The sequence below is a fragment of the Salarias fasciatus genome, chromosome 2 (genome assembly GCF_902148845.1).
Source record: "Salarias fasciatus chromosome 2, fSalaFa1.1, whole genome shotgun sequence".
NCBI classification, from domain to species: Eukaryota; Metazoa; Chordata; class Actinopteri; order Blenniiformes; family Blenniidae; genus Salarias; species Salarias fasciatus.
This window is the reverse complement of record NC_043746.1, coordinates 7191978-7216630: the sequence shown is the minus strand read 5'-3', so window position 1 is coordinate 7216630 and position 24653 is coordinate 7191978. Positions and strand designations below refer to the sequence as shown.

The 24653-nt window shown below is 47.7% G+C and overlaps 1 protein-coding gene across 1 annotated transcript in view; it reads left to right on the top strand.

The window, feature by feature from the left end:
- Positions 1-736: 736 nt before the first annotated feature.
- Positions 737-24653, top strand: part of efnb1 (ephrin-B1) — a 64085-nt gene continuing 40168 nt past the window's right edge. Inside the window, exon 1 of the mRNA XM_030101592.1 lies at positions 737-1783. Within this exon, the coding sequence (XP_029957452.1) occupies positions 1668-1783 (116 nt within the window). The 5' untranslated portion in view covers positions 737-1667. The remainder of the gene's footprint in view (positions 1784-24653) is intronic.

Here is a 24653-nt window from a genome sequence, read left to right as displayed (position 1 = left end):
TCTCTCACGCACACACACGCGCACGCACGCACACACACAGGTGCACACAAAGGGGGCACAGACATGGACATGATCAATTATGTGTCAAGCATTTCTCCCTCAATGAATGAATGGCCCAATGACTATAGGCTACCGACCGCCTATTGTGTATTGACACTGGAGACTAAGTTCTCATGCAGTTCATTATCCCAAAAGGGGACAACTAGAAAGAGATCCAAAGAGACCATTAATCATCATTCCCTTCAGAGAGGGGAAAAGAAGCGACCGAAATAGCAGATACTGTAATTCTATATAGTAGGGCAGAGGGATTTTTATGGGATAAAAGCACACTCTCACTCTTGGAACGCTCTGTCTTCAATAAACCAACATAATAGAATAATAATAAAGGTTTTAAAGCCCTGAGAGCAAGTTTAAGACCTAAAGGGGCCAAAGTTCCGCTCCTGTAATCACTTTCACGCCCTCTCCAACAACACTCGTTCCCCTTAAACCAAGGCTTTCAGTATGACGAATAACTCCAAAGTCCATTTCGGTTTGGGTGGATGTCTCGAGCTGAGGTGGTGGGGGTCAACCCAATAACCACCGGCAGCAGCAGCAGCAGCAGCAGCAGCACCACGACCCCCCCTCAGCCCCCCCACCTCCCTCCCTCCACGTCCCCATAAAATGCCTCCGCTTCCTGCTTCCAAGTTCGGACAGCGCGCCGTGATTGGCCGCAGCGCGCGCTGTGGGCTGGTCTCCCTCCGCGCGGCGCTCGGCTCGGGTTACAGTCGAGGCTGGGCTGCCGCACACATCGGAGCGCGGAGCATTGCAGACAGAGGGGGTTAAAAAAAACAACATACCGGCTCGGAAATGTCGGCGAGCTGATTTAGAGCCACCTTGAGAGGGCTGGAGAGAGCAAGTGTAATCTCGCCCCCCCACCACCACCCCCTGGACTTTTTTTTTCTTTTGTTTTGTTTTTTTGTTTATTTTATTTGAAGGAGGAGGCGCACTGTGCATTTACGCACCGGCCACGCAGAAGCAGCAGCAGCAGCGGCAGCAGGAGCAGCGGCATGCCCGAGTTGGACTAGAGAGCCCGGAGCGCAACACGCTGAGAGCCGGGAGGGATCTTTACAATAGAACCCCGGTGAGGAAGAATAGCGCAGGAGGAGGACTGAAAGACAACACTGGAATGAAGTGGACCTCGGGATTCCTGGCGTGCTGCGGAGTTGTGACTGATGGATGAATGTGGTCATCTGTAGGCTATATCCAGCGACAGGTACCCGCTCCGGCTCCGGCCACCGCCGCAGCGCCTCTCCGTCTCCGCCGACCTGCGCTCACACCGGATCTTACCGCCGAGTTTTCTCCATAAAGGGAGGAACGCGGGGGGGGGGGAAGCGGTCCCTCTCGCCCCGCAGCCACAGGTCACACAGGACACTCGGTCCGCCCCGGTGCGGAGCCCATCGAGACCCCGGGGTTCACTGCGCGCGTCCCGCGGTCAGTTCAGTCAAGGACACGGGGTCTGGAGCGGACTGAGAGGGGTCGGACAGAGGGACATGTATCTGATATCGACCTCACATGCTCCTGACTGATCGTAGCTCACCTTCCCACCGGGCGACACGCACGTAGAGCGGCTGCCCGCCGCGCTGTCCACCGCTCCGCGCTATCGGCTCACTGTCTGTTCATTTGTCACGATGGCGGGACTCGGCTGTTGGAAGTATTACCTCTGGATCTTTATACTAATGTGCAGGTCGGCGCTACCTTCGGCCAAGTCGCTGGAGACTATCATCTGGAGCTCGCAAAATCCCAAGTAAGTCTCAGCCGCACGCCGCTGGTGCAAGCATGTGTGTGTGCGTAATGGAGAGCGGCTGACATGGCTGGAAAAGTTGCGTGTGTGTGTGTGTGTGTGCGCGATCTGGAGTTAAATATCATGTCAAATGTGGAAATTTTCAACAAAAAAAGAAAGTGCAATTTATTTGGATTTAATTGTCACTGCTGCGCCGCGGAGTTTGGTGTTGATTTATTTCCCAGAGGGGAATTTCCCCCCAACACACACACATACACACACACACACACTCACAATCCAAACGCAGTAAGTGCAGGCTCATACAATACACAGCAGACGTCTCTGTAAATCACTGTAATAGATGTTTAATCACAGCAGTTTATGGCTGTATCACATGCATCTTTTTTTATTTCCTGAAACTGGTGGCAGGGTGCGCATGCACTCTCCTATCCTCCATATCTCTCTGCTGTGTGGGCGAGTCTACTCTCTTTACAATTTCTGGTAATTGGTGTAATTAGCTGAGTCGAGAAAAGAAGGTGAAAAGTCGTGTAAACTCTGCCAAGTGTGTCAAGGCCTAACAGTGGATAATTCTCCTCAGGAGTGAGAAGGGCCACACTCCTGTCCGGGTCCCGAAAGTTTGGAAGTGTTGGAAAAACTATAATAAATAAATAAATAAATGAATTGCACGATAAGAAAGTTTCAGGCTTCAGAAAGACACATTCTTAAAAAATATCCTTTCTGTACAACTCTACTCTCCATCCAGCTTAATTTCTTCTTATTAAACTTTTTTTTTTTCAAAGGCAGGCAGACTTTCTTTTTAAATTCTTTTTCTATTCTCATCAAAACAAGCAGTGGGAGCCCTGACTACTGATAATAAATTACACTCTGGCAACAATTATCACCCACTTACACTCCACTCCCACATTTACATGATGTTGGAAAGCTCTTTTGAAGGAGGGGGAAAAAAACACAGTCTGAAAAAGAAGGAAGGCAAATATGTGTGGTAGGAGCTGACCTTCATTTGAGCTCACGGCACCGAGGGGAAATGGAGAGGAGCTGGACCGGCTTATAACTAGAACTTGCTCATTCAAGTGAATCCATGATTTATCCCCCAAATGTCAGATGTCATAGGGGCTCGTTGTGCAGCCAGTGAGTACGAATATTGCTGCCATGTTCACCCGAGTGTGTGTGTGTGTGTGTGCGTGCGTGTGTGTGTGGCCTGGACCCTAATGGCAAGACGATGGGCCATCAGCTTTTATTTGACTGAAGCTGCAGAGGTAGTGGAACAATGAGCGTCATCAGAAAAAGGACACACACATACACACACGCGCTTAATATTCAGGGATGATATTCACACAGAAGTCACACACCTGCAGTGATGGGTGGACACGAGAAGAGTAAAAAAAAAAAAAAAGGTGACATTTATTGATTGATGACGTCTCCTGGAGGAAATGCCTCAGAAGGCTGCCACACTGGATTGTAGGGACCGGAGGATCATTTCTCCATCTGTTTCCCCGCTCTCCCCCTTGTAAAATAAAAAAAAAAAGAAGAAGAAGAAAGGAAGCCCACGCTGGGCGAATATTTCATAAAGTTCACAGCGGAACAATAATGCACTCCACAAAGTGTTCTCTCGAGCTAATTATCCTGCTGCTCTGCGTTTAGGAAACAATAGACAATTATCTTGCCGTGTGCAGGCTTTACAATAACAAAAGACAAACCTGTTTTTCTTCTGAAATGTATCAGTCAGCAACATTGGGCTCAGTTTAGGGAAGAATTGAGGGAGCACTTGCACAGGAATCAGCATCCATCCTCGCAGTTTGTTGTTCTGAAGTCTAACTGTGCGCCCCGGCCTTTATTGCGGAGCGGCGATAACGGAGGGAGCAGCCTATAGAAACGTACCGTACACTATCTGGTGACTTATCGAGATTTACGACGTCTTACTTCCTTGTTCCTACTTTGGGGAGCACTGCTGCCCGGGCTAATAAATTAATCTGGCCCCTCTGCTTGCACACTGTACGGCATGCACACGAAAATATAACAATACCGGCGTCTCCCCACAGGCCATGAGTTATGAGACCGAGTGAAGGGAACCAGCAGGTTTTGGGCCACTATAGGATGTGTGTATGTTTTTCTCCGTGTGTGTGTATGTGTGTGTGTGTCCCTCCGTGCACTCCTGCCGTTATGGATTCTCCATGTGAGGATGCTATCACTCCCACTTCTGCGTTATCAATAACTGGGGTTCGCTTAATTGATTTCCTCGCAGCGTGCTCGAACAGGCAACATACATCATCTCTTTGTAGAAGCGTCCTGAAAGAAGACGGTAATGAGAAGGCGCATCCTGCCAGTTTTAGTTTCATTGCTGCAGGATACATCAGACCTTTTTGATATTTAATTTGAGGCCGGATGAGTGAAAGGGAAGGAGAGGGGAAGGTGAGGGCGGCAGGAGGAGGAGGAGGAGGAGGAGGAGGAGGAGTGGGAGGCTGCTCAGAAGACGGCTGGATGTGTCGCCGTTCCCCGGCCGGTGAAGAACGCCTAACATTTGATCAGAGCAAATCGGATTAGTTCTCATTTAGCTGAGTGGGATTACTCGCAGAAAATGTCACTTTGTTATGACTGATCACGTCCCGTCGCTTTGGCTGAAGCTCTCATAGCAATGTACGGACACACACACACACACACACACACACACACACACTCTCACAAGAGAGTGTTCAGGAATGCCGCAGTGATACCAATTTAATGATAATGTGACGAGGTTGCCATGAGTGGCTCCCTCACGTCCTCCCCTCAGCTAATATTTACCTCGTGACCTGCAGCTAATGCCGCAGCCTGTTGTGCGGGAGCGCGGCGGACAAACAAGACGGGAAACACACTCTAACACACACACACCTCTAAAAAAATTATTGAGGAAACAGCCGCGGGGCCCGGCCCGGCCCGGCCCGGCCCGGAGTCTGCTGCACGCATTCTGAACCCGCCAGTGAGGCTTGGAAACATTTTTTCTGGGGGCCTGGTGTTGTTTTCGACGCCCGCAGAAGAACACAGAGTCGCAGAAGAAAGAGAGGCGTTGTGTTTTCGGTAAAGTTGACTCCAGCCTGGCTTCTTGCGGGCCTCCGCTCATTGGACGCATTGTGCTGTGCGTTGACCTCGGCCGTCTGGCTCACAGTTTAACAGCCCAGCGGTTCGGTTTACGTATCGTTCCCGGGCGGTTTAACAGTTCAGTGAGTTTGAGATTAAGCTGAACTTGATTACCGCTGTGATATTTTGCAAATATGTTTATGTATTTTTTTTTTTCCAAAGCAGAGACACAATCTTGTGCCATTTTTTTTCCCTTTTGAGATGAAGAGACAGCAAGCCCACTGTTTACTACATTTCCAAAGCGGCACGATTTTACTTGGCCGCTGTTAGCTCTGCTTTCATGTTTAGCTTTTCCTAATTAGGGAAATTTGGAAAAGTCTTCTATTTTTTTTTTTTTTTTTGGTTTGAGACAATGAGGAGGGGAAAAATAAACATAACCTCTTCCTTATCTTTGTTGTTAGAGACTGCAGTAATCAAAGCAAACATTTTTATGAAAGTTTTCCTCCCCCGCTATGGCATGCCCCCCCCCCCCCCTTCCACCCCCTCTTTACTGTGCCAGCGTTTAGGTGTAACAAGGATTTCTTGTGAGAGGTTAAAAAAACAAACTGCAAACTGCAGAACGAGAAACCGCCGCAACCTGTTGAGCGGGAGCCGGATGAGAAGTTCAGACGAAAAACAGGATTTGGTGGCGAGTCCTCGGAACCGGGTCGTCCTCCGCCGCCGCCGGCTCGCGGCGCAGGTCAGCGCCGAGAGGGTCGGGGGGCCTGTTTTTGTTTCCCCTCCCGCTGCGCGTGCCCCCCCCCTCTTACCCCTTGGCGACACTCACCTTCTCTCGCCGTGCCTCCTGGACTCCCCCCCCTCTCTCCACCCTTCGGGCTCTGATCGTGTTTCCCCTCTGATAGAGATCTCATTACACACAGAGAGGACTTAGAGCCCGAGCCCTCGCTCTCAGGGCCCGGCCAATGAGAGGCACTTCTGGAGAGCAACTGGCCCTCGGCGCTGTCAAGGCACCCTGTGTCTCGCTGGGAGGACAGCTGCGTTCGCTTTTATGTGCGTGCTCCTCCGCGTCGACGCGACTGTTGTTTCAGTGGTGTGTAGCGGCGGATCCTCGGTTCGGCGATCTGGACGAGGCACCTGGGCTCGGCGGCGGGGGGGGGGGACGACGCTCGCAGGGCTTCAGTTTATTTCAACTAGAAGGAGGAGGAGGGGGTGTCAAAGAAAAAAAAAATTGCAGCTTTTTCATCCTGGTTCTGCTCCAGATGGACCCACTTTATCCGCCGGTGGTTTGGCCGCCGCGCCGCTGAAAGCTGATCATTCTGTTTTTCTGTCTTATTGATGCAGTCATTTCTTCATGTGCAAGAAGCGGCGGGCAGCAAACCCAGATTCATTCCCAGACTTTTCGTAGCATCTGCAGCTCCTTCTTACGACTCTTGCGATTTCTTTTTTTTATTGTTGTTATTGTTGTTGTTGTTGTTGTTGTTGTTGTCGTCGTGTGTGTCCGCACATATGAGTTCCCAACTGGTCCTGGTGACGGCTCTCCACAGTTACAGTTGGTTTTTCTTTCAGGACGTATTACAGAAAGAACAGCTGAACGCAGTGAATCATTTGGAAGAATGGAGGAGGAGGAGGAGGATTAGTCAATTAGCTGAACAAACACAAAACAAGAATGACTGAAAATAATCAGCAGCTTCTTAGTTAGTCTAGAAAATATTCATAAAACCCCTCACTGAAATGTTGTTGCAGTGCGAGGTGTAACGTTTCTGATACCACACTGTGGATAAGTTGAAACTTTACAGAACTTCCAAACTTCACTTCTTATTTGTTATTTTTAGTTTAGAGCGGATTTAAACTGATCCCGAGACGTTGTGGCTATAGATGCCAATAGGCGCCACTGAATAAACAGTAAACTTCACACCACCTACTTCTGTGTGATTAATCCTTCGTCATTCAGCAACAAAAAATGTCCGTGGGAAGATTTTTTTTTTTTTCCATTTTACATATTTGATAAAATATTTGCATTCAAACATCTCAAGCATTCACAATCTATTCATGAGAATTTACAAAAAGGTGTTTTTTGTCATTTTTTTCCCCCCATGTGAATACAAAGCAGCGGTTTAGAATATTTTTTCTGAACAGCAGAGACTTCTCATCTGCATTCAGGTCAAATTTCTGCTATGTCTTAGACGCCAACAGTTATAAGAGCTACCTGTGGATTTTATGAGAATTTTTTTTCTTTGTTTAAGACTTACTTTGGCACAGAGCTTCTCACTTTCGGCCTGAATTTTCCAAAGGTGTTCAGTCCTGAGAAAATCTGCAGTTTAGCTTCTCGCCGCCGATTTTTCTCACAGCAGATCTTCAGTGATTTTGTACTTAATGGGGATCTTTTTAAAATCCCCTGACAGGCTCACAGGCATTCATAAACATTCCCCTGAATGCCTCTGAGAGCTCTTTAGATCGTGGCTTGATAACACCACATAGTTCAATAGCAGCGTGTCAGAGGTTTAAGTAAAACTATTTCCACATCACTTCCTCGCCAGGTTCTGATAACATGCACCTAATCCCAAAAGTTTGTCTCAAATTTCATGTATTTCAACACATGCTTGGCTTTTTTCTTTATCTCCAGTTTTTATTTAATTGATCTGGAATTTAAATTTCCATTTTTGCTAATGTCATCTAAAAAAAAAAAAAAAAAGCTAATCACAACTTCAGACTTCAGGGGGGATTAAGATAAATCTATTTCTAAAATGCAGAACTGGTTCTTTGTGCACATGACTGTTTAAAAGTATGAGAAGCAGACTTTTAAACCACTTTCCTCGACTCCCACATATGGGCGAGACGGGTCATGTGCTGGGCTTGTCTGCTGTGACTCAGAAAAGTGTGACACATAGTTTAAAGTTCATTACGCAGCAGAAAAAATTCTCAGGCAGTTAAACCACATCGACGTTTGATCTTAATGGGCCAAAGCAAACACTAATTACTGGAGAAAGGAGAATACCTGCTGCAGTAAATATAAAGTTTTGTCAAATCAATGTGAGCCATGTTTGTTTTTCTTACTTCGCTCCACGGCCGAATAACGCCAAAGGCCGGCGTGAATGGGACAAGCATAAGCTTATGGAAGTGAATGAGTGTTTAAGAGCGCATGTTGATGTGCCATTGTTCTTTGTCCGGCCACAGTGGAGCATTAAGGAAGTGTCAGGAGCGTGCCAGCGTGCCCCTGTGAGAGTGCCGAGGGCCGAGCGGCGGAGGAGTGTGGAGTGGCTGAACAGTGGCCGCCTTACAGGCTGCGAGCGACCCGGCTTCATTAGCCGGAGGCCCGGCTGGCAGCGGTCGGGACGTTCCCGTCAGCCAAGCAGGGGCGCGAGCGGCCGGCGCTGGAACGCTTCCCCGCAAAGATTTCTGTGCTCGCCGCCTCAACTGAGCTGGAGCCGAGACGCGAGGAAAAGAGAGGAAAAAAAAAAAATGAAGGGATGCAGAGTTACAGGAAGTGGAGGAAAGAGTTGAATGGGCAAAGTCTGCCTTTTGTTTGCCATCTTAGTTCTTTTACATAAGAGCAGTTGAAAATAAGGGGATTAAACGGGAGAGGAAAGGAAGCTAATGTAGAGCGTTGAAACGCAGCCTTGGGCTCAACCGCACATCCTTTCAGTCCAGCGTGGAGCTCCTAGATTACTTCCATGTGTCAGCGCGAAGGGAGCAAGAGAGGGAGAAGGGGAAAAAAAGAAGAAGAAGAAAGGAGGACAGGGAGAGAGAAGTTGAGCAATTGAAAAGCAAGTAGACTTGGATTGGTGGAGATCAGCGGCGGTATTGGACAGTGGAACGGATCTGTGTGACAGCCATCTCTAAAACCATTACCCCCGCGGCTCCGACTCGGGGAGCCGGTAACCTCCTCCTCCGGACTGACCCCGCAGACTTAACTCTTTCTCACAGAACCCCTCTGTGCCGGGGAGGCAGCCCTCGTCACATGCCAGTCCCACAAAACCCGAGCAGCCCGCCGCACCGCCACTTCTCTAACTCCTTCAGGAAGGTGGGGAGCCGTCGCCGGCACGCAGGCTTCCAGGGATCCGTTCTCAACCCCCAAAACTTTGTGGCGCTCCAAAGACTCTTTGTTGGATTTATTGGGGCAGGACGTCATGAAAGAAGTGAAGGAGCACCTGAAGTAAATCACAAAAACATGCAGGACAGGGCGGGAAGTTCATGTTTATGGACAAATAAAAGGAGGAAATGTAAATGATGATCCGAGCACGTAATCTTTCCCTGGGAACGGTTTCCTTTTGTCTCAAAACTGCTTTAAAAAAGACTCCAAAAAAAAAAAAGGGTCAGATTAAAAATCTTAATCCAAAGTTCACTTTTTAGAAGTTATTCAGCCTCAACCTTTAACCCCAATTAGTGAAATTAAAAATGCACAGTTCATTTAAAGTTACAAGTAGTACAAGCACACTGAACACATACAGTTAAACTTATAATGGTTAACTTTTTTTTCCTTGAAGTTTTAACCACTTTAAGAATGAACTAAAGTGAACTAAAGTTTGTTATACAGGAATTAAAAAAGTCAAGAACAATTTGCTCTGACTTTTCCAAAAAACTTTCAAAAAAAGTTCTTAAAGTTTACTCAATAGAAAAACACTTCAGATCTTTTTAGTTGTGAGCTTTCAAAAATAAATAAAAGTGTAACAAACTCATAACTCCACATCCAATTCAAAATTTTCTCCAGAAATAATAAAGCATTTCTATTCTATTCTATTCTATTCTATTCTATTCTATTCTATTCTATTCTATTCTGAATTTGTGAAACTTTCAAACATGTTCATAAGATTATAAACTATCTTTTCTTCTCTTCATCACATTCGAGCTTCAGTTTTTTTTCTGGAACTTTAAGTCTTTGTACAAAATACTAATCCTGTACAAAAACTGCAAAAATGCTTAATATTTTTATATTAATGAATATAGTTCCAGGCTGGCTCCCTTTATTAGAAATGCATGTAGACTTGCGCAAACTTGTAAAACTTGCCTGTAAAGCATTATGAGGAAAAAAGTAAAGAAAAGAATGAAAACTTATGATAAATTTCCCTGCTTGAATTAGTTATTAAGTTTTTCTGATGTGACTATTTAGTAAGATTTTTGTGGCATAAAATTCATCCCAATATAATATAATATAATATAATATAATATAATATAATATAATATAATGCGGTTTGAATTTCTTTGAGCTGCTGTTTTACCTGTGGGCTGTGAAGTGGAACCAGACGGAGCTTGACTTTTGCCACAGCCGATAAATTTACAGGAAGTGACTGGATGAAGCATGGCCGTCCCCGGCCGACTCTGAACATATCATTAATGATCATCACGGCGCTCTTTGTTCAGTGTTATGAGTACACTAATGGAGTGACGGGGTAATTGAATCGAGTGGTAGGATAATAGAATGATAGAATGATAAAGTAATGGAATAGTGTGGCGGCGGTCCTCCTTTCCCATGGGATACCCCCCGTAAGTGTGTCACCGTGGCAGATGGGCGGTCTGTAGCGAACCCCTCCCCCTCCCCCACCTTAATTATAAAGCATCATAATCCATCTATGGCATACAGAGGCAGGACATGGAGACTATTAGTGGGGGGAGCATGAAAATGGCACAGTGTATAATCCAGGGGACTTTGCCACTATTAGGCTCCCCAGGCATGGAGCACAAACCGCTCGTTCCTGCTGTAATCTAGTTTGAGCAGTTCCGTCTCTCCTGCTCTCTTCCTCCCTGCGTCTGTGTGAATGTGCGTCCTAAATTTTCAGAAGTTTGATTTATCTTGGAGCGCCCCCCCCCCTCCTTTCCCTCCTTAACTTCATTTTTTTTCTTCTTCCCACCATGCCCACAGGCAAGACAGACAGTCCAAAAAGCATTTCAGCGTGTGTGTGTGTGCGTGTGTGTGTGTGTGTGTGTGCGTTCCGCCGTTAACCCATTCTGCCAAGCCTTGGCTCAACCTTTTCTAAGCAAACTCCCAGCGTGATCCTGGTCCCCTCTTGTGCTGGTTGAAGAGGGGCTGGAAGAAAAGGGCTGTGGGACTCCCGCTGCTCCCAGTCCCGGGCCCCGGCTCCTCCGCCCCGCGGCGGCCGGGCCTGCCTGGGATTTGGTGTGCGCCGGGGCTCTGTGTGGCAGCTGTGACTGACGCTTCAATCGCCTCTCCCTGGGACACCCCAGTTCAACCCCGCATTCCCTTTCACACCTCGGAAACGGGGGGAAAAAGACAATTACACACATATTCAGCAACCTACTTCTCCCCCAGTCTGCCCACAATCCTGCATCTCTGATGTGCAGCCATTTACCACATCCATTAAAAAAAAAAAAATCCCCGTTTGTAAAGTTTGCTAGTGTTTTGCAAATAAGTCCTCCTTCCAAACAAGTTGCAAATTAGTTTACTCGTCTGGACAGCCCGTCTGCAATTTCATTCTGCATTTCAAGCTGCTCTCGTTTATTTGATTTTTTCCAAGTTGCACTCTCCGTAAGTAAACAGCATCACTCAGCTATTTCCGATGAATTTCCCCAGATATTTAGAAAATGTAAGTAATGGAAAAAGATTTGAGCCTTAAAGTGGAGTTAATGCTATCATGTATGGATTGTCAGTAAATTGAGTTTGTCTCTGGGCTATTGGAGCAGGGACTCATAAGCCAGCGGGATTTAAGTCTCTTAATTGAATTATTTTGATTGCCGACTTGATTGATGGAGTCAAATGTGGAGCGTTTTCCATGCGTTTTTGTCCGACTAATTCTTCTTCCAATAGAGCCGCAGCAGACAGATACAATAGGAACCTGCAATCAATCACAACTGCAACCCCGAGCATTTTTTTTCCTTTCAGAGAGAAATGTGCCTGCCATCAGGTCCCAGTTCCACAAGCCATCCAGACAACGTAAAACCAACAATGACATCAGATAGTAAAGCACTCTAAAAGTCTAATCTTCCCATAATGCCATGCTAAACCCCACAGAGACCCGCGGCGGGGAGAAAGGCTTTTTTATGCCCCGGCACTGCTCCTCCTCCCATGGCCTCTGGCTCTCTGTGTGTGTGTGTGTGTGTGTGTGTGTGTGTGCGTGTCTGTGTGTGTCCATCCATGTATGTTGGGAAGAGAAAAAGAATTCGAGAGTGAATGGAGATGTCACTGTCAGGCTCCGGCCTCCACATGAATCCGCTCCAGAATGGCCATATTGGCAGCTTGTGCGTATTTGTATGTGTGTATGAGTGTGTGTGTGTGTGTGTGTGTGTGTGTGTGTGTGTGTGTGTTGAGTGAGGGAGCCTGTCGGGGGTCTGCCGTTTCCCCTCCACGCCGAGTTCTTACGGTCGTGATTGGAGCTCTGCGGGACATAGGTCTATATTTCATCCCATTCATACGAGGGAGGTCGTTTCATCTCCCACACACATGTTTCCCATTAGACGTGTGTTTATTCTCCCCCATGATGTGCTCGGCCGTGGAAGCCTCTCATCTCTGCGATATTGGAAATAGCAGCGAAGGTCCGCTAAAGCAAACACAATATCCTAAACCTCTCGGCTCGCTTTATGAACTATGCGTCGGCAGAAGACGGACGGCGCTGCGTCGGCTTGATTTAATGAGTTACCATGCTAGTTTTGCCTCTTAAGGCTCCGTAATATAATATTTCACACTGCGATTTTAACTCTGCTAATCTCCGTGTGTGGAGCTCTCTCCACGCTTCCGCTGTCTCGTCGACCACATTTGCCCTCCCTGCTCTGAAAACTTTGACTACTTTTAGCTATTCTGCTCATCTGTCTCTCCCGTCCCCCCACTGTGAAACATGACAGGCTGAACCTCCGCCACATCACTCCTCTCTTCTGCTCTCCTGTCTGGGAGATGAAAGCCTTTCTTTGCAGACAAACCTCTGCTCGGTCCTTCTTCCTGTGCGCCGGGCCCGAGCCTGTGCTGCCTGCTTTTAGTAGCTCTGTTTGCTGCATTTTCTGATTTATTTATACACTCCTGATTGTGGCACCTCATGCATGTCAAGAATCTCAAAGTCGAAACCTTGCATGCGCATTATGAGGGCCCCGAGTCAAACCCTGATTTCAAATATACATGAATGCATGAATATATTTATTGTGGAGAAGCCCCTGTGCATTTGGGAGAGGCTCATTTCCTGTGGCGGCGCCTCTCCGGGGTGGAAGTGGCGTGATCGTCGAAGGCGCCCCATGCGCGGCCACCAAACCGGGCGCTCAGTCCACCTCTCACACAATGGGACTGGACTGAGGGAAAGGAAGTGATTTGGCTCCTATTGGAGGGGCCGGAGCAGTCGCTTCAAAGCAGCACGCCTGGCTGAGGGTTTAACCGGCCATCTCTCTACATTAGATGTGCGTCCTGTGATGAGCCTTTGAAGGGTGCGAGCGGTCTCGGCTGGGAGATTGCCATTGCATTGCATGGGTGTGTGTGTGTGAGAGAGAGAGAGAGAGCGAGAGAGAGGGAGAAGGGGGAGTGTCCCCTGCTTTGCACGGGGTTCAACAGGATTGTGGCGCTCCGCTCGATTCAGTTTAACCGGGCTGGACGGAAACGTGTTGAACGGAAAGCCGCAATGTGACGAGGCAACAGCTGCTGTGTCACATTTGGATTTATGCACACACACACAGCGGAAGGTGGTATGGATGTGTGTAGCGTGCACCAGCTCAGGAGTCAGCTGTGGTTGGCTTGTGCAGATTAAGGTTTGAGTGTGCGTTACAGATGGCAGTAATAATGATCAGATAGCCCTTGTAATGGAGACGGCCCAGTCCGTAATGGCTTCCTAAAACAACACATGGAGCGCCTTTACGAGGCCACAATCCGCCCGGTTATCACAGAGCAAACTGCGCGAATGAGAATAGCATCATGTCAAACAAGCTATTTATTAGCGCACACATCACAGACACAGACACACACACACACACATTTCATTTTAATACCGACAGCCTGCCTCTTGCCTCGCGCTCCGCTTGTTAAAGGCGAGCGTTATCAGAAGAGACACAGACTCCCGCTACACCAGTTAGGCTGTCTCAACCCCCCCCCCCCCCCCCCCCCCCTCCATTTTTTTTTTTTTTTTACATTCACTGTTAATGAGCCTAATGATGTGTGTCTCTGCGATTGCATCAGTCAATATTTCGTTCAATATGGGTTTTAGAAACCCACTGACAACTTAAGCATGTCCGCCTGGATAAGATCTCCCATCCAAGGGAGGAAAAGAAAGAGCAACTAATTTGTCTTGGATTTGATGGGACATGTGTAGCTGTCTTTTACAATCATGAGCCAAGATTGTAAGCAGAGAATAGACTTGCCACTCAAATTCTCTGATAAGAAGCTGCTTTTAAAGACACACAAGGCGACTGTGTACTGGGAAAAAAAAAAGAAAAGGAGAAATTGTTGTTATTAGAGATCCCCGTGCACTTTTCTCTCATGTTGTGACCCTTTGTGGGGGTGTGGATACTGTTCTGCTTTTTTTGGCTTTCCATTGTGTTGTTTTTTGATTTCAGCTCAGGTTCAGTTTCAATTATGTGTTTATGTTTCCAAAGGGGTTTAGTTAGGGTTTCTATTTCAGTTTATGTCAGGAGGTGTTTAGTATATTAGAGACAAGGGACATTTAGGTTTATGCTGTGTTAGAGAGTTGCTGCAAGGACTTCAGCAATCTCAGTGTAGTGATTACAGATGTGTCTTTTCATTTCTGCTGCACTTGTGGCTTGTTATTTTTAGTCGCATTCGTGAATGCAGCTTCCTAAAATACTTCCCCTTCTTTAATTATATTTAGTTTACTGTGCTTATGTTGGTTTCCCCCCCTCGAGTGGAAAAGGAAACCAGAGAAAGACCCCTGTGACACTGATAAAAGCCGATTCTTTTATAAAGCACGCAGCATTTGATTGATCTGTCTTGTGGTCTTGATCCCTGCGCTCGGCTGATTAAACCTATCCATCAGCTTCTCTTATCAGCACCCTAACAGATCGACTGCAGGACACTGAACTAAAACCCCCGGTATTGTTGTAACACAGAAAAGTCAAAGGGTAAGGACAGGGAGGGGAGAGGTTTACCAGAACGCCTCTCTTCAAGGCCTTCCAAACAAAGGCGGAAAAAAAATCCCCACTATGTTATTTTAAAGAAGCGCCTCCTGTAAAAATAGCCTCTGAAATGGCCATCCTTCATGCTATTGTCATGAGTGTGCTGCACACACACACTCACAGACGTGTTTTTGTGTTGCGTCTATTGCAATAACCTCTAAAATGAGGTCGAACAGTGGCATTGCAGATTGTGACAAGAGTGTTTCCTTTCTGGAGGGAAATCATAAAGTAATGTTTCCTGTCCGCAGTGTCAGCTCCCCCGCTAGTGATGTGACCCTGCTCCCGGTCATGACTCGCACCGACATCAGCCAGATAATGACATCTCTTTCACTGACAGCCTGTCATTCACATGCCTCCACAAACACACACACACTCGGAGACACACACACACACACACACGGACAAGCTCACACAGGCATGCTCTCGTGCCTGCTTGAAAACGAGGGCAGATGAGCACGGCCGCTGATATGAATCATCTGGATGATTTGCAAGTCAAATACGACGGTTTCATAAGATGTGTCTGTTATTTTCCGAAATAAATTTCTCATCTTCTGGGTGACTGTTAAAGCGAATACATCAAGGCTGCTGAAATGTGGCTCATTGCGTGTCACTTTGCTCTCATTTATCTGCGAGCATCTATTACCATCGTGTTTGTCGAGTCCGCGGAAAAAAAAAAAAAAAAAAAAAGAACGGTGTAGGAAAAGCCAACAGATGGGCTTTTATTATTCGCAGATGTATGTTTTTTGGGACAGTTTGGTAAAGATAAAACCTCTTTTATCTCCTCGCTTATCGAAAACTTCTTAAATTGCATTAAATTATGATTCCTAACATGAGGGAGAGCAAATAGTGTCACCGGTTCAGCATAAACACAGACTTTATCGTTTACTGTTTTTGGATGAGGATCACATTATGGCCTGCGTGCTGGTCTACACTCACTTTACAGCGTGTCAGAATCAGATAGCGCCCAGGTTTGCAACTCGCCGCCTTATCCAGAGACAATCGCAGAAAGTTTACATAGTCAGAGTTTCATGTTAAAAGAAGATGGTTTATTGAAGTCCTGCCGCAGCACGCCCGGCAGAAGCAGGTGTAGACCTGCCAGCTTGACTAACAGCTATAATATTTTACACGAGGGCTGAGTGTGAAAGTCCCCTTCCCCCCCGAAAGAAGAAGTTCCCTGCGTTTCACGTTCATTAACCTGCTATGGTTGCTAATCTCTTGGCTAATTCATTTAGTTCTCCGAGTGGTCCCGTGTATTAATGTCCTCGCCGCGCTGCCGCTCATGGGATGTAGCCGCGGCGTAGCCATGGCGATGATTGTGTCATTATTTTGCAGTCAGATGAGTGATATCCCAGAGGGCTGGAGCGGAGTTGTCCGGGCCGGTTTGAGAGGGACTGATTAGAATTGCAAATGGCCGCCAAGTGTTGTGTTTATTGTGTGTCTCAATATTGGAGACAATCAGGCGAATCAAAGCCCTCAGCTGGAGAGATGGGACCGAGGCACGGTGGGCCTCTCTGGCTGGCACCACGTCCTCAATCCGCCTCCCCCCCCGCCACTCCAAACCCCCTCTGCCGTCTTGCCTCCCCCCTCTCCTGCCCTCTCTCTCCCCCTCTCGGGCCGACTCGATCATCTGTATATGTCCTGAAGTATGTGGCCACAGCTGGAAAAAAGTGAAGGAGGCACGGAGAGAGACACTAAATCTAGTGCACTCAATCATGTGTAGTGTGGCAGTCCTCTCGCACAGCTGAGAAATATTAAACACGCTTTATGATAATGAAAGCGCCGGCGACAGACATAAATATTGGAGGCAAAGTGCTGAAGGATTAAAATGTCTTGTACGTTTGCTCATAACGCAAATTTGTCATTGATTTCATGGCCTCCTGAATCGTTAGAAACAGAATTATCATCCTTTCATCAGCCGGATTCCTTTCCTTTTTTTTGCCCTCCGATGTCTGTCCCTGATGAGAAATATTGAGGTTCTGTACATATTAAGTGCCGGGGAATATTCAAGCATCCGCCCGCAGTTGTGTTGTCAAATCCCTGCAAATGGAGCCCGCTGGCAGCGTGCCCTGGATACGGCTGGGTGACACACTGTGGTGCAAAGTGCCCTAAACACACATTTTCTCCGCAATTCACTCGTGAATCGTTCCCCCTCAACGATTGGCCATTACTCCGGTATTGACTCACTGTTTGTACAAGATTCACCGAAATCCATCTGAGAGCCATCTAGTGCCGCTGTGCGAGACAGGAAGCCGGTGTTTTAGCTCTGCGTGTAATTCACTCAGTCAGTCGCGCCCGGAGAGAGACCTATCTTCTCTTGTTTCGCTACTGTTGGCTTCGAAAGAATGCGTGCGGGGATGACATGCGTGTACATGTAAGAATGCCTGCGTGTGCGTGTGTGTGTGTGTGTTCATGCGTACATACGTCCCTGGTCTAACACCGGATAATTCCTCAGGTCACACATGCTCCCCATATAGGCACCGCATGACCAGTCGCAACAGGCATGTGTGGGGCCCAGGTACGGGCATGCACAGTCTGCAGGTATAGCTACGGGGGAAAATGACTGTTAAAGTGAAATTTTATTGCGCCACACACGTTCTCGCCGGCTCTTCCGGCTGCAGGCTAAATGAAAGTTATGAGGAACGCGTCCGCACTCTGCGGAAATCCCTGAGATTTATCAGGGAGTTTTTAAAGTGACTTGTGAGAAGGCCGGCAGCCACCGTTTTAGACATCGCAAAGTCTGACACGATACGATCAAGAGCGGTCGGCTCTGAGCGGCAGCGGTCTCCCAGCCTGAGCGGCTCGCCGCCTGTTTAGACAGCATCGCCGCCTGACAGGCGGCTGATGAGCCAACCTTAGGTTATGTGTGCATACAAGGAGTAAAGAGAAAAAGAATGGGGCGGCGGGGAGAGAGTGTGTCGGTTGGCCGACGTGGCTGTTTGTGAGTGTGTGAAACTGAGGAGAAAGTTCACGAGGTGACATCTCGTCAGCTGTTTGACTTTCCCAGTTTCCCAGGGAAGCAGTTTCAAGAACAATGCAGAAGAAGAAGAAGAAGAAGAAGAAAAAAAAACCTCGCCAACCACCGACAATTGAAATGCCACAAAAAAGAAGAGGGAAAAAAACCACATCGCTGTTTGTTGGCGACTGAATTATTGCCATAGCTTGAGATTGGAGGGGTGGGGGGGTGGGGGGGGAATGTGTGAGTGACTGCGCCGTGCTCGTAGCAGACACATATCACCTACCGGACTCCTCTACCCATCCATCTCGCGGTACTCCTCACAATAGCAGGAATACATTAAAAAAGAGTGAGTCAGGAGGAAAGGGGACGCAAGATAAATATTGTGTTAGTATTTTCCCGCCCTCCCGCTCGCGGTTGTCTATCTCGCATTGACAGATGAACAATGGAAGTATTTTGAACTTTGCTGCGCGCTATCTTTCACTTCTGGGTTCAGATCTGTGCTGTCACAGCCAGACGCGTTCTGATGAAGATTGATTGATTTGCTTTCTGTGTGCCGTGTCATCTCTTTGTTCTTTCCACGAAGGCTTTGGAGTCGCTCCAGTAATCCAGATTTTGTGTAGCTGTGTCCCGTTAACACCTGTTAACACGGGATTATAAAATATTGAATCGGGCTTCCCGGTAAACTATCGTGGTAGCAGATAATTTCTCTTTTCTGAAAAAAAAGAGACAAAGCAGAGCTATTTTTGTCCGAGTCTGGAAAGCAAGAATACACTTAAAGAGCTGTTTTCGCTCAGTGCTAGCATGCCATACTTAATGCTACCGCGGAGGCTTGCTGGCGGTGATTATATGTACAGGGTTTGGCTCACAGGGGAGAGTGGAGCTGGTGGCACAGGTATGAGTGGAGAACACCCAGTTCTCAGCAGACAATGAAAACATGGTACAAAGAGACCAAAATAAGGAAAAGTATGAAAAGAGCTAGAAATCACTCCAAGGAATCAAGATAAGCCACACAACGGGGGAAAAAAAAAAGAAAAAAAAAAAAGCACAACCAGTACATCATTTCAAACTCCAGCAATAAACGTGCCTGTGCAACGATGTCAAGTTGCTACAACACTGGAAAACACATAAAATGTCACGCTAAACATATGTGTGCAGGCACTGGAATCACTCCCCATGCTTCCGTCCTCTCCGTGAAGCTGCAGCTGCAGCAAAATGACTGGCTTCAGCCGAAAGACTGGGATCTGGGGAATTGGCCACCCTGGCTGTGTGCAAAGGTGACAAAATCCACTTACCAGCGCTTGCAAATCTCACTAATTAACGTGCTAGATCTCATTTATTTAATTGGCAGAAAAACCCGCAGTGTAAAAGTCGTACGTCATGCTGTTGCGGGCCTTTTTCTTTTTCTTTTCGCTGCACGCATATGAGGGTGGTGTCAGTTTTCTTTCTTGGAAACAAAGCAAATAAACATATTTCCCCCAAAATGTCAAACTATTCATTCAAGAAAAACCTCATTAGTAATGGGTGTCAGGTTTGTTTGGGAGATTGTCCTCTGCCTGATTTCATTCCCAGATGTGCCAGTGCCAAAAAAACGAGTGAGCGGGGCGGCTGGACCACGTCCCCCGTCTTCTCTCTTTTCCCCCTCCTGTTCTGTCCGAGGAAGGCGCTCATTGTGAGCGTGAGTTTGGAGAATTTCACTAACTTTAGCTCGCGAACCGTATCCCGACTCCTACCCTCAATGAGCTTTTCACTTTGCTCCATTATTCCGGCTAAAAACCATGATCCCTCTGGTAATTTTAACCATGCTCAGATAGGAGGCCAATTGTTAAAAAATTGAATTTAACCATGACTGCCTCTATCTAAGCCAAACAGAATTTAAATAACTTAATGTTTAGTGTGTATGGGCGAAGGGTGTTTGCGTGCGTGCACTTCTGTTGTTTTTATTGGACTATCTGATTGAGTAGCAGCATTAAAGTGAGTTTTTTTTCTTAGAAAGGCTTTCTGAGGGATTACTGATGGGGTTGGAGATACAGAGCAGAAAATGGCCACTGGTAACAACCCGGGCAAGCTGTGTGGGTTTGATAATGGCCGTGATTCTTGTTCTCTCTAATTTCTTCCTCCTTTTCCCCCAAGTGGCAGTGAAACACAATCGATGTGGGTCTGAGGGCCCGCTATTGTTCACGGGGGACGTTTCTGCTGCTTGCTCCCCTTCTGCTCTGCTCGGCGCCGATTGCGGCCTTGCATCCCCGTCCAGCTCTTGACTCCCTGCTCCTCGGCGCTTTCAGTCCCGAGGGATTCCTCTCTGCGACCATCCAAGCACACCAGCTCTGGCTCGTTTGTGGTGCCTGGCACTGTAACACAGGCAAACACACACACACACACACCCACACACCCACCCACTCAAGCTTGTGTACGGACACACGTATATCTGCGTGCACGGTCGCACAAACCCTCTCACACATACGGTGGGCTCGGGCCAGGCGGGTTTGGCTGTGACTGTAGACTGGGCCTGTGGAGAGATCTTTACGGAGCATGCAGAGCCCATCTGTGGCTGCTCCTCGGTGATGGGAGGCAGCTGGCTGTGTGTGTGTGTGTGTGTGTGTGTGTGTGTGTGCGTATGTGTGTGTGTTTGTGTATGCTTGTGTGTTTGTTGGCCAGGGAAGGAAACTAGGGTAGGCTTGTGTGTGTTTGGGTCACAGAGCAACCCCAGAATGAGGGCTAAACTCAGGCTGAAACTGACCCAACAAGTCCGGCCAAGAATCCTCTTCTCTTCTCTTCTCTTCTCTTCTCTTCTCTTCTCTTCTCTTCTCTTCTCTTCTCTTCTCTTCTCTTCTCTTCTCTTCTCTTCTCTTCTCTTCTCTTCTCTTCTCTTCTCTTGAAGCCCTCCAGCTGGAAGAGCTCAGTCCCTGGGTTCTGGGATGAATAAGTGGAAACCCAGAGAGCAACGGTCTGGGCCTTCTCTCGCTGTCAGTGATACCGTGGATGACGTTCAATCACGACCGCATACACCCATGCTCGCTTAACTCCCCTGCTGTTAGAGAGGGATGGGCTCCGCACTGACAGAAACCACAGAGGCCATAAGAAGAAACAGATTATGCTCTTTCCCCTCCCTAATGACTTCTGACACTCCTCTCGCTCGACAGTCCCTCTTCAGCCTGTTCATCTAGTAACAACGTCCACTTCTGTCCTCCTCGTCGCGGGGCCATCTGGGCGTCATCTTGTTAGCTCATTAAGGCCTCCGATGGCGCGACGCTAACCCTTCATGTGACAGTGATAGAGGGCAAGCATACTGAGCCTGTTCTGGCGAACATGGGAGGTGTGCGTCGGCCGCTCGCTCGTGTCTGTGTTATAACTCGCCTCTGTGCAACTGTTATGAGTCACGCCGAATCTGATCTGCACAGCATGCCAGCCTGCTGACTGGGCTAACCGAGGCTAGTGTGTGTTTGTCTGTGTCTGTGTGTGTGTGTGTGTGTGTGTGTGTGAGAGAGAGCGGGTGTCTGTGTTCACACGTACAAAAGCAGTCCTCTGCGGGGTGGAATTCAGGATATTCTGTCTGTCTGTCCTTTTTTTTTTTTTGCCTCTGACATCGTCATTTATGTCCTTCTAATGGGGACAGCCCTGAGGGAGAATACCGAGCGTTCTGCTTTTCAGCAAGTCGCCACTGCCAAGTCTGGAGTTTAAATGCAACTTTGGATTTAGTTTATAGTTTATCCAATACAACTACCCGTTGGCTAGTTTTGTCCTCCTTTTCTGTAATAAGGGTCAAATCCTTCCTGCTTTGATAAACAGTTCTGGAGCCAGATGGACCTTGTTTTGCTTAATTTCAGGATGCTTGTGTTTGTCCGTGTGTGTGTGTGAGTGTGAGTGTGCACGCGCCTGTGTGTGTGCATGTGTGTGTGGCCCACGCTAGCATTGAGGCGGCTTGTTTACCGTGTTTGACATGTGAGGAAATCGGTGTGTGTACACTGCGGGGCGTGTGTTTATGTGTATGTGTTTATAGTCAGACCTCCCTAAGAACATCTGCCCCCGTGACAGCCTGACAGAAGCCAGCTATGTACACAAGCGCCCGGGTCGAGCCTCGGGACTGAGCGGCGCAGACCTGAGACCGGCACACCTTCTCGTGATCCCCTCCGTCTCAGACGCCACGCTTTCGGCTGCTTTCGGATCAGTTGGTCACGTTAGCACGTGACTCCAAAGAATAGCAGGTGTGGTGAATGTTTGTCCCAGGCCGTACAGACACACAGACAGTTCGATGATATTTCCTCCAGAACGCAGCGATCGCAGTGTGCCAGCAGCACTCAGCGGGTCTTAACCACACATCATGAGCGGAGCCATTTCAGAAGCTGCTGCTTCTTCAGTGTTTCCGTCGTGAGGCCAAGCGAGCATGTGGCTTCGCCCGACTCATCGAGTTCATGGGCCACACACGGCCTAATCTGATCTCAATTGGGCCCGACCGGGGGAAAAAAGAAAAAAGAAAAAGACCAGCAATTTCAGAATATCCTCTTCAATTTCAGTGCAAAAGAATACAGGTATCGACTGAACTTGCTCCTGTTTAATGCACTGTTCACCGAATCTGTTATGAAAAACCTGAAATTTTCTCTGCACCTCCAAATACTACCTTAAATACAACCTGCCACATTTCTCTTCAGACTAATGTCTGTGAAGGTCTTTTGCATCACACTCAGGATATGGTGTTAAGGCTGTTTCACCAGCAGTGTCGTCACCGTCTTTCACTGCTGCATCACCGATTCATTGACTGGTCGTGTTGTTGCCATCAACTGTTCAGTTCTGCGTCTCAGACTTGTTTATACCGCCGGATGTACTTGTGTTTAACACTTTTGATGTGCACGGATCTGTAAGCGGTTTAAGACTGTAGCGGTCTTTGCTGGCAGACATTTATTATTGATTGACTTCAATGAGGACAGGATTCATTTTATACTCAAAGGTAGACTGCCTTCAGCAAATGAATCAGCTTTTAATCCCCACTTGGTGTAGATGTATATTCCATTAGAGCTCAGCTACAGTGCATGGCTTTGTGCTATCTGCAGAATAACCCTGTCATGTGGGTGAATTGTTGTATTCTGAAAAAAAAAAAAACAATACTACATATATATCAGACCTGAAGCTGAAGGAATATTGATTGAAATAGCCATGGCCCATGGAAATTGTCATCTGTAGGAACAAGAGGAGGCAGCTGCTGTGATTTTGTAGATAATGTAAGAGAGAAATAATAATTGATGAGGGAACACTTTGCGGGGTGTGATAATTGCCACGCTAATATCAAGGGGAATGGAGGACCTGTTGTGACGGGGAAATGTGCGTGCGGGTTTGTTTTTTACACAGCGCTCTCAGGTGCTCATGAATTTCGAAGGCCGGGGGAGATGGAGATGTCCAGCTGCCTTGTGGAAGAGACAGTACCTGCATCTGGGCTGCTGGCGTGTTCCCCTGGTGGAGGCGTCGTACGCGGCAGAATGGAATTGTTTTTAATTGATATGTATGGCATGTGCAGCCTGCTGCTCAGGAGGAACAAATCAATTTGACACCATTCTGTTGATATGAGGAGCCTGTCTCTCCCTCTCTCTCTCTCTCTCTCTCTCTCTTGCTCTCTCTCTCTCTCTCTCTCTCGGTTCCTGTGTCTCGGGTCCATTCATTGGATCGGCCGAGGCTGCCTGCCAGTGCAGCGCCTGGGGCAGAGGCTTGAGTTGGCTGGACGGGGGTGGAGAACATGCGGGGGGAAGGGGTCGGTTTGAGGCTCTGTAAGGGGCTTTGAGTGGGCCTGAGTGTAGGCGGCGTTTTATATGAAAGTCGGCGAGGGCAGGGTGCTTGAATAGGGGTGGCTGGGAAGTTGGACTGGGAAGGTCCAGGATGCACCCCATGGTGCTTTTGTGTGCTCTTGCATCCGTGTGTGTGTGTGTGCGTGTGTGTATGAGAAGGTGGGGGTGGTGGTGTAGCATATGTGAGATCATGTGCTCATATTCACCAGTGGAATGTAAAAAGAGAGGGGGGGGGGGCTCTACTCTCTTTTGCTTCGTTGTTTTCTGTTCCCTCTCCACTGTGCTACAGCGTAGGTCTGTTTGTATAAGCTCTTTACAGGATTGAGCACGCCGCGGAGCCATCCAGATGAAACAAAACCAACCTCATTTGGTTGTTTTGAAAATGATTCCCTTTATTTTGTTTGGTGCAGGCAGATCCACCTCGTTTGACATGAGGGGAATAAAGGCTCTCCTACGTTCGGGGTCATTTCCCAGAAACATTATTTGTATCCGCACAGCTCTTCCTCTGTGCGCTGGAACCTCTTTCATCAACAGGTCTTAAAAAGTCTCCAGACAACATGAATGAAAGATGCAATTCAACCTCCCCTTTCCCCCCTTTTTTCCCTTTTCGACCTCCTCATAAGTACAATAATCTTCAGTCAGTCGTCTCCTCCTCTCCATTGCGTGGCTGTGTGTAGCACCGGAGTGGCGCTGATTAAGCCAACAGAGAGACAAACAGGAGACAAAGTCCCAGCCCACCAGTTTAGTTTCACATCCTGGACTGGAGCTGGGCCGCAGCTTGCCAAGTGGAGGGCTTTTAAACTGGGCTAAACACTAATTGCTGCCCTATTTCTTTTATGTTGCTTCTTTCCCATCTGCGATGGCGCTTCCAGACCTCCACAGCAGCCAGAGCCTCATTATAGCAGACAGTTAACAAAGGCTGGGAAACAGAAGCGGAGAATTCACTTAGGATAGCTATCTAACCGCCAACTAGGAGGCCTGCTCGGAAAATTGAATCAATGACAGGGGCCGGCTTGCGATTAAATCCTTCAGGGATATT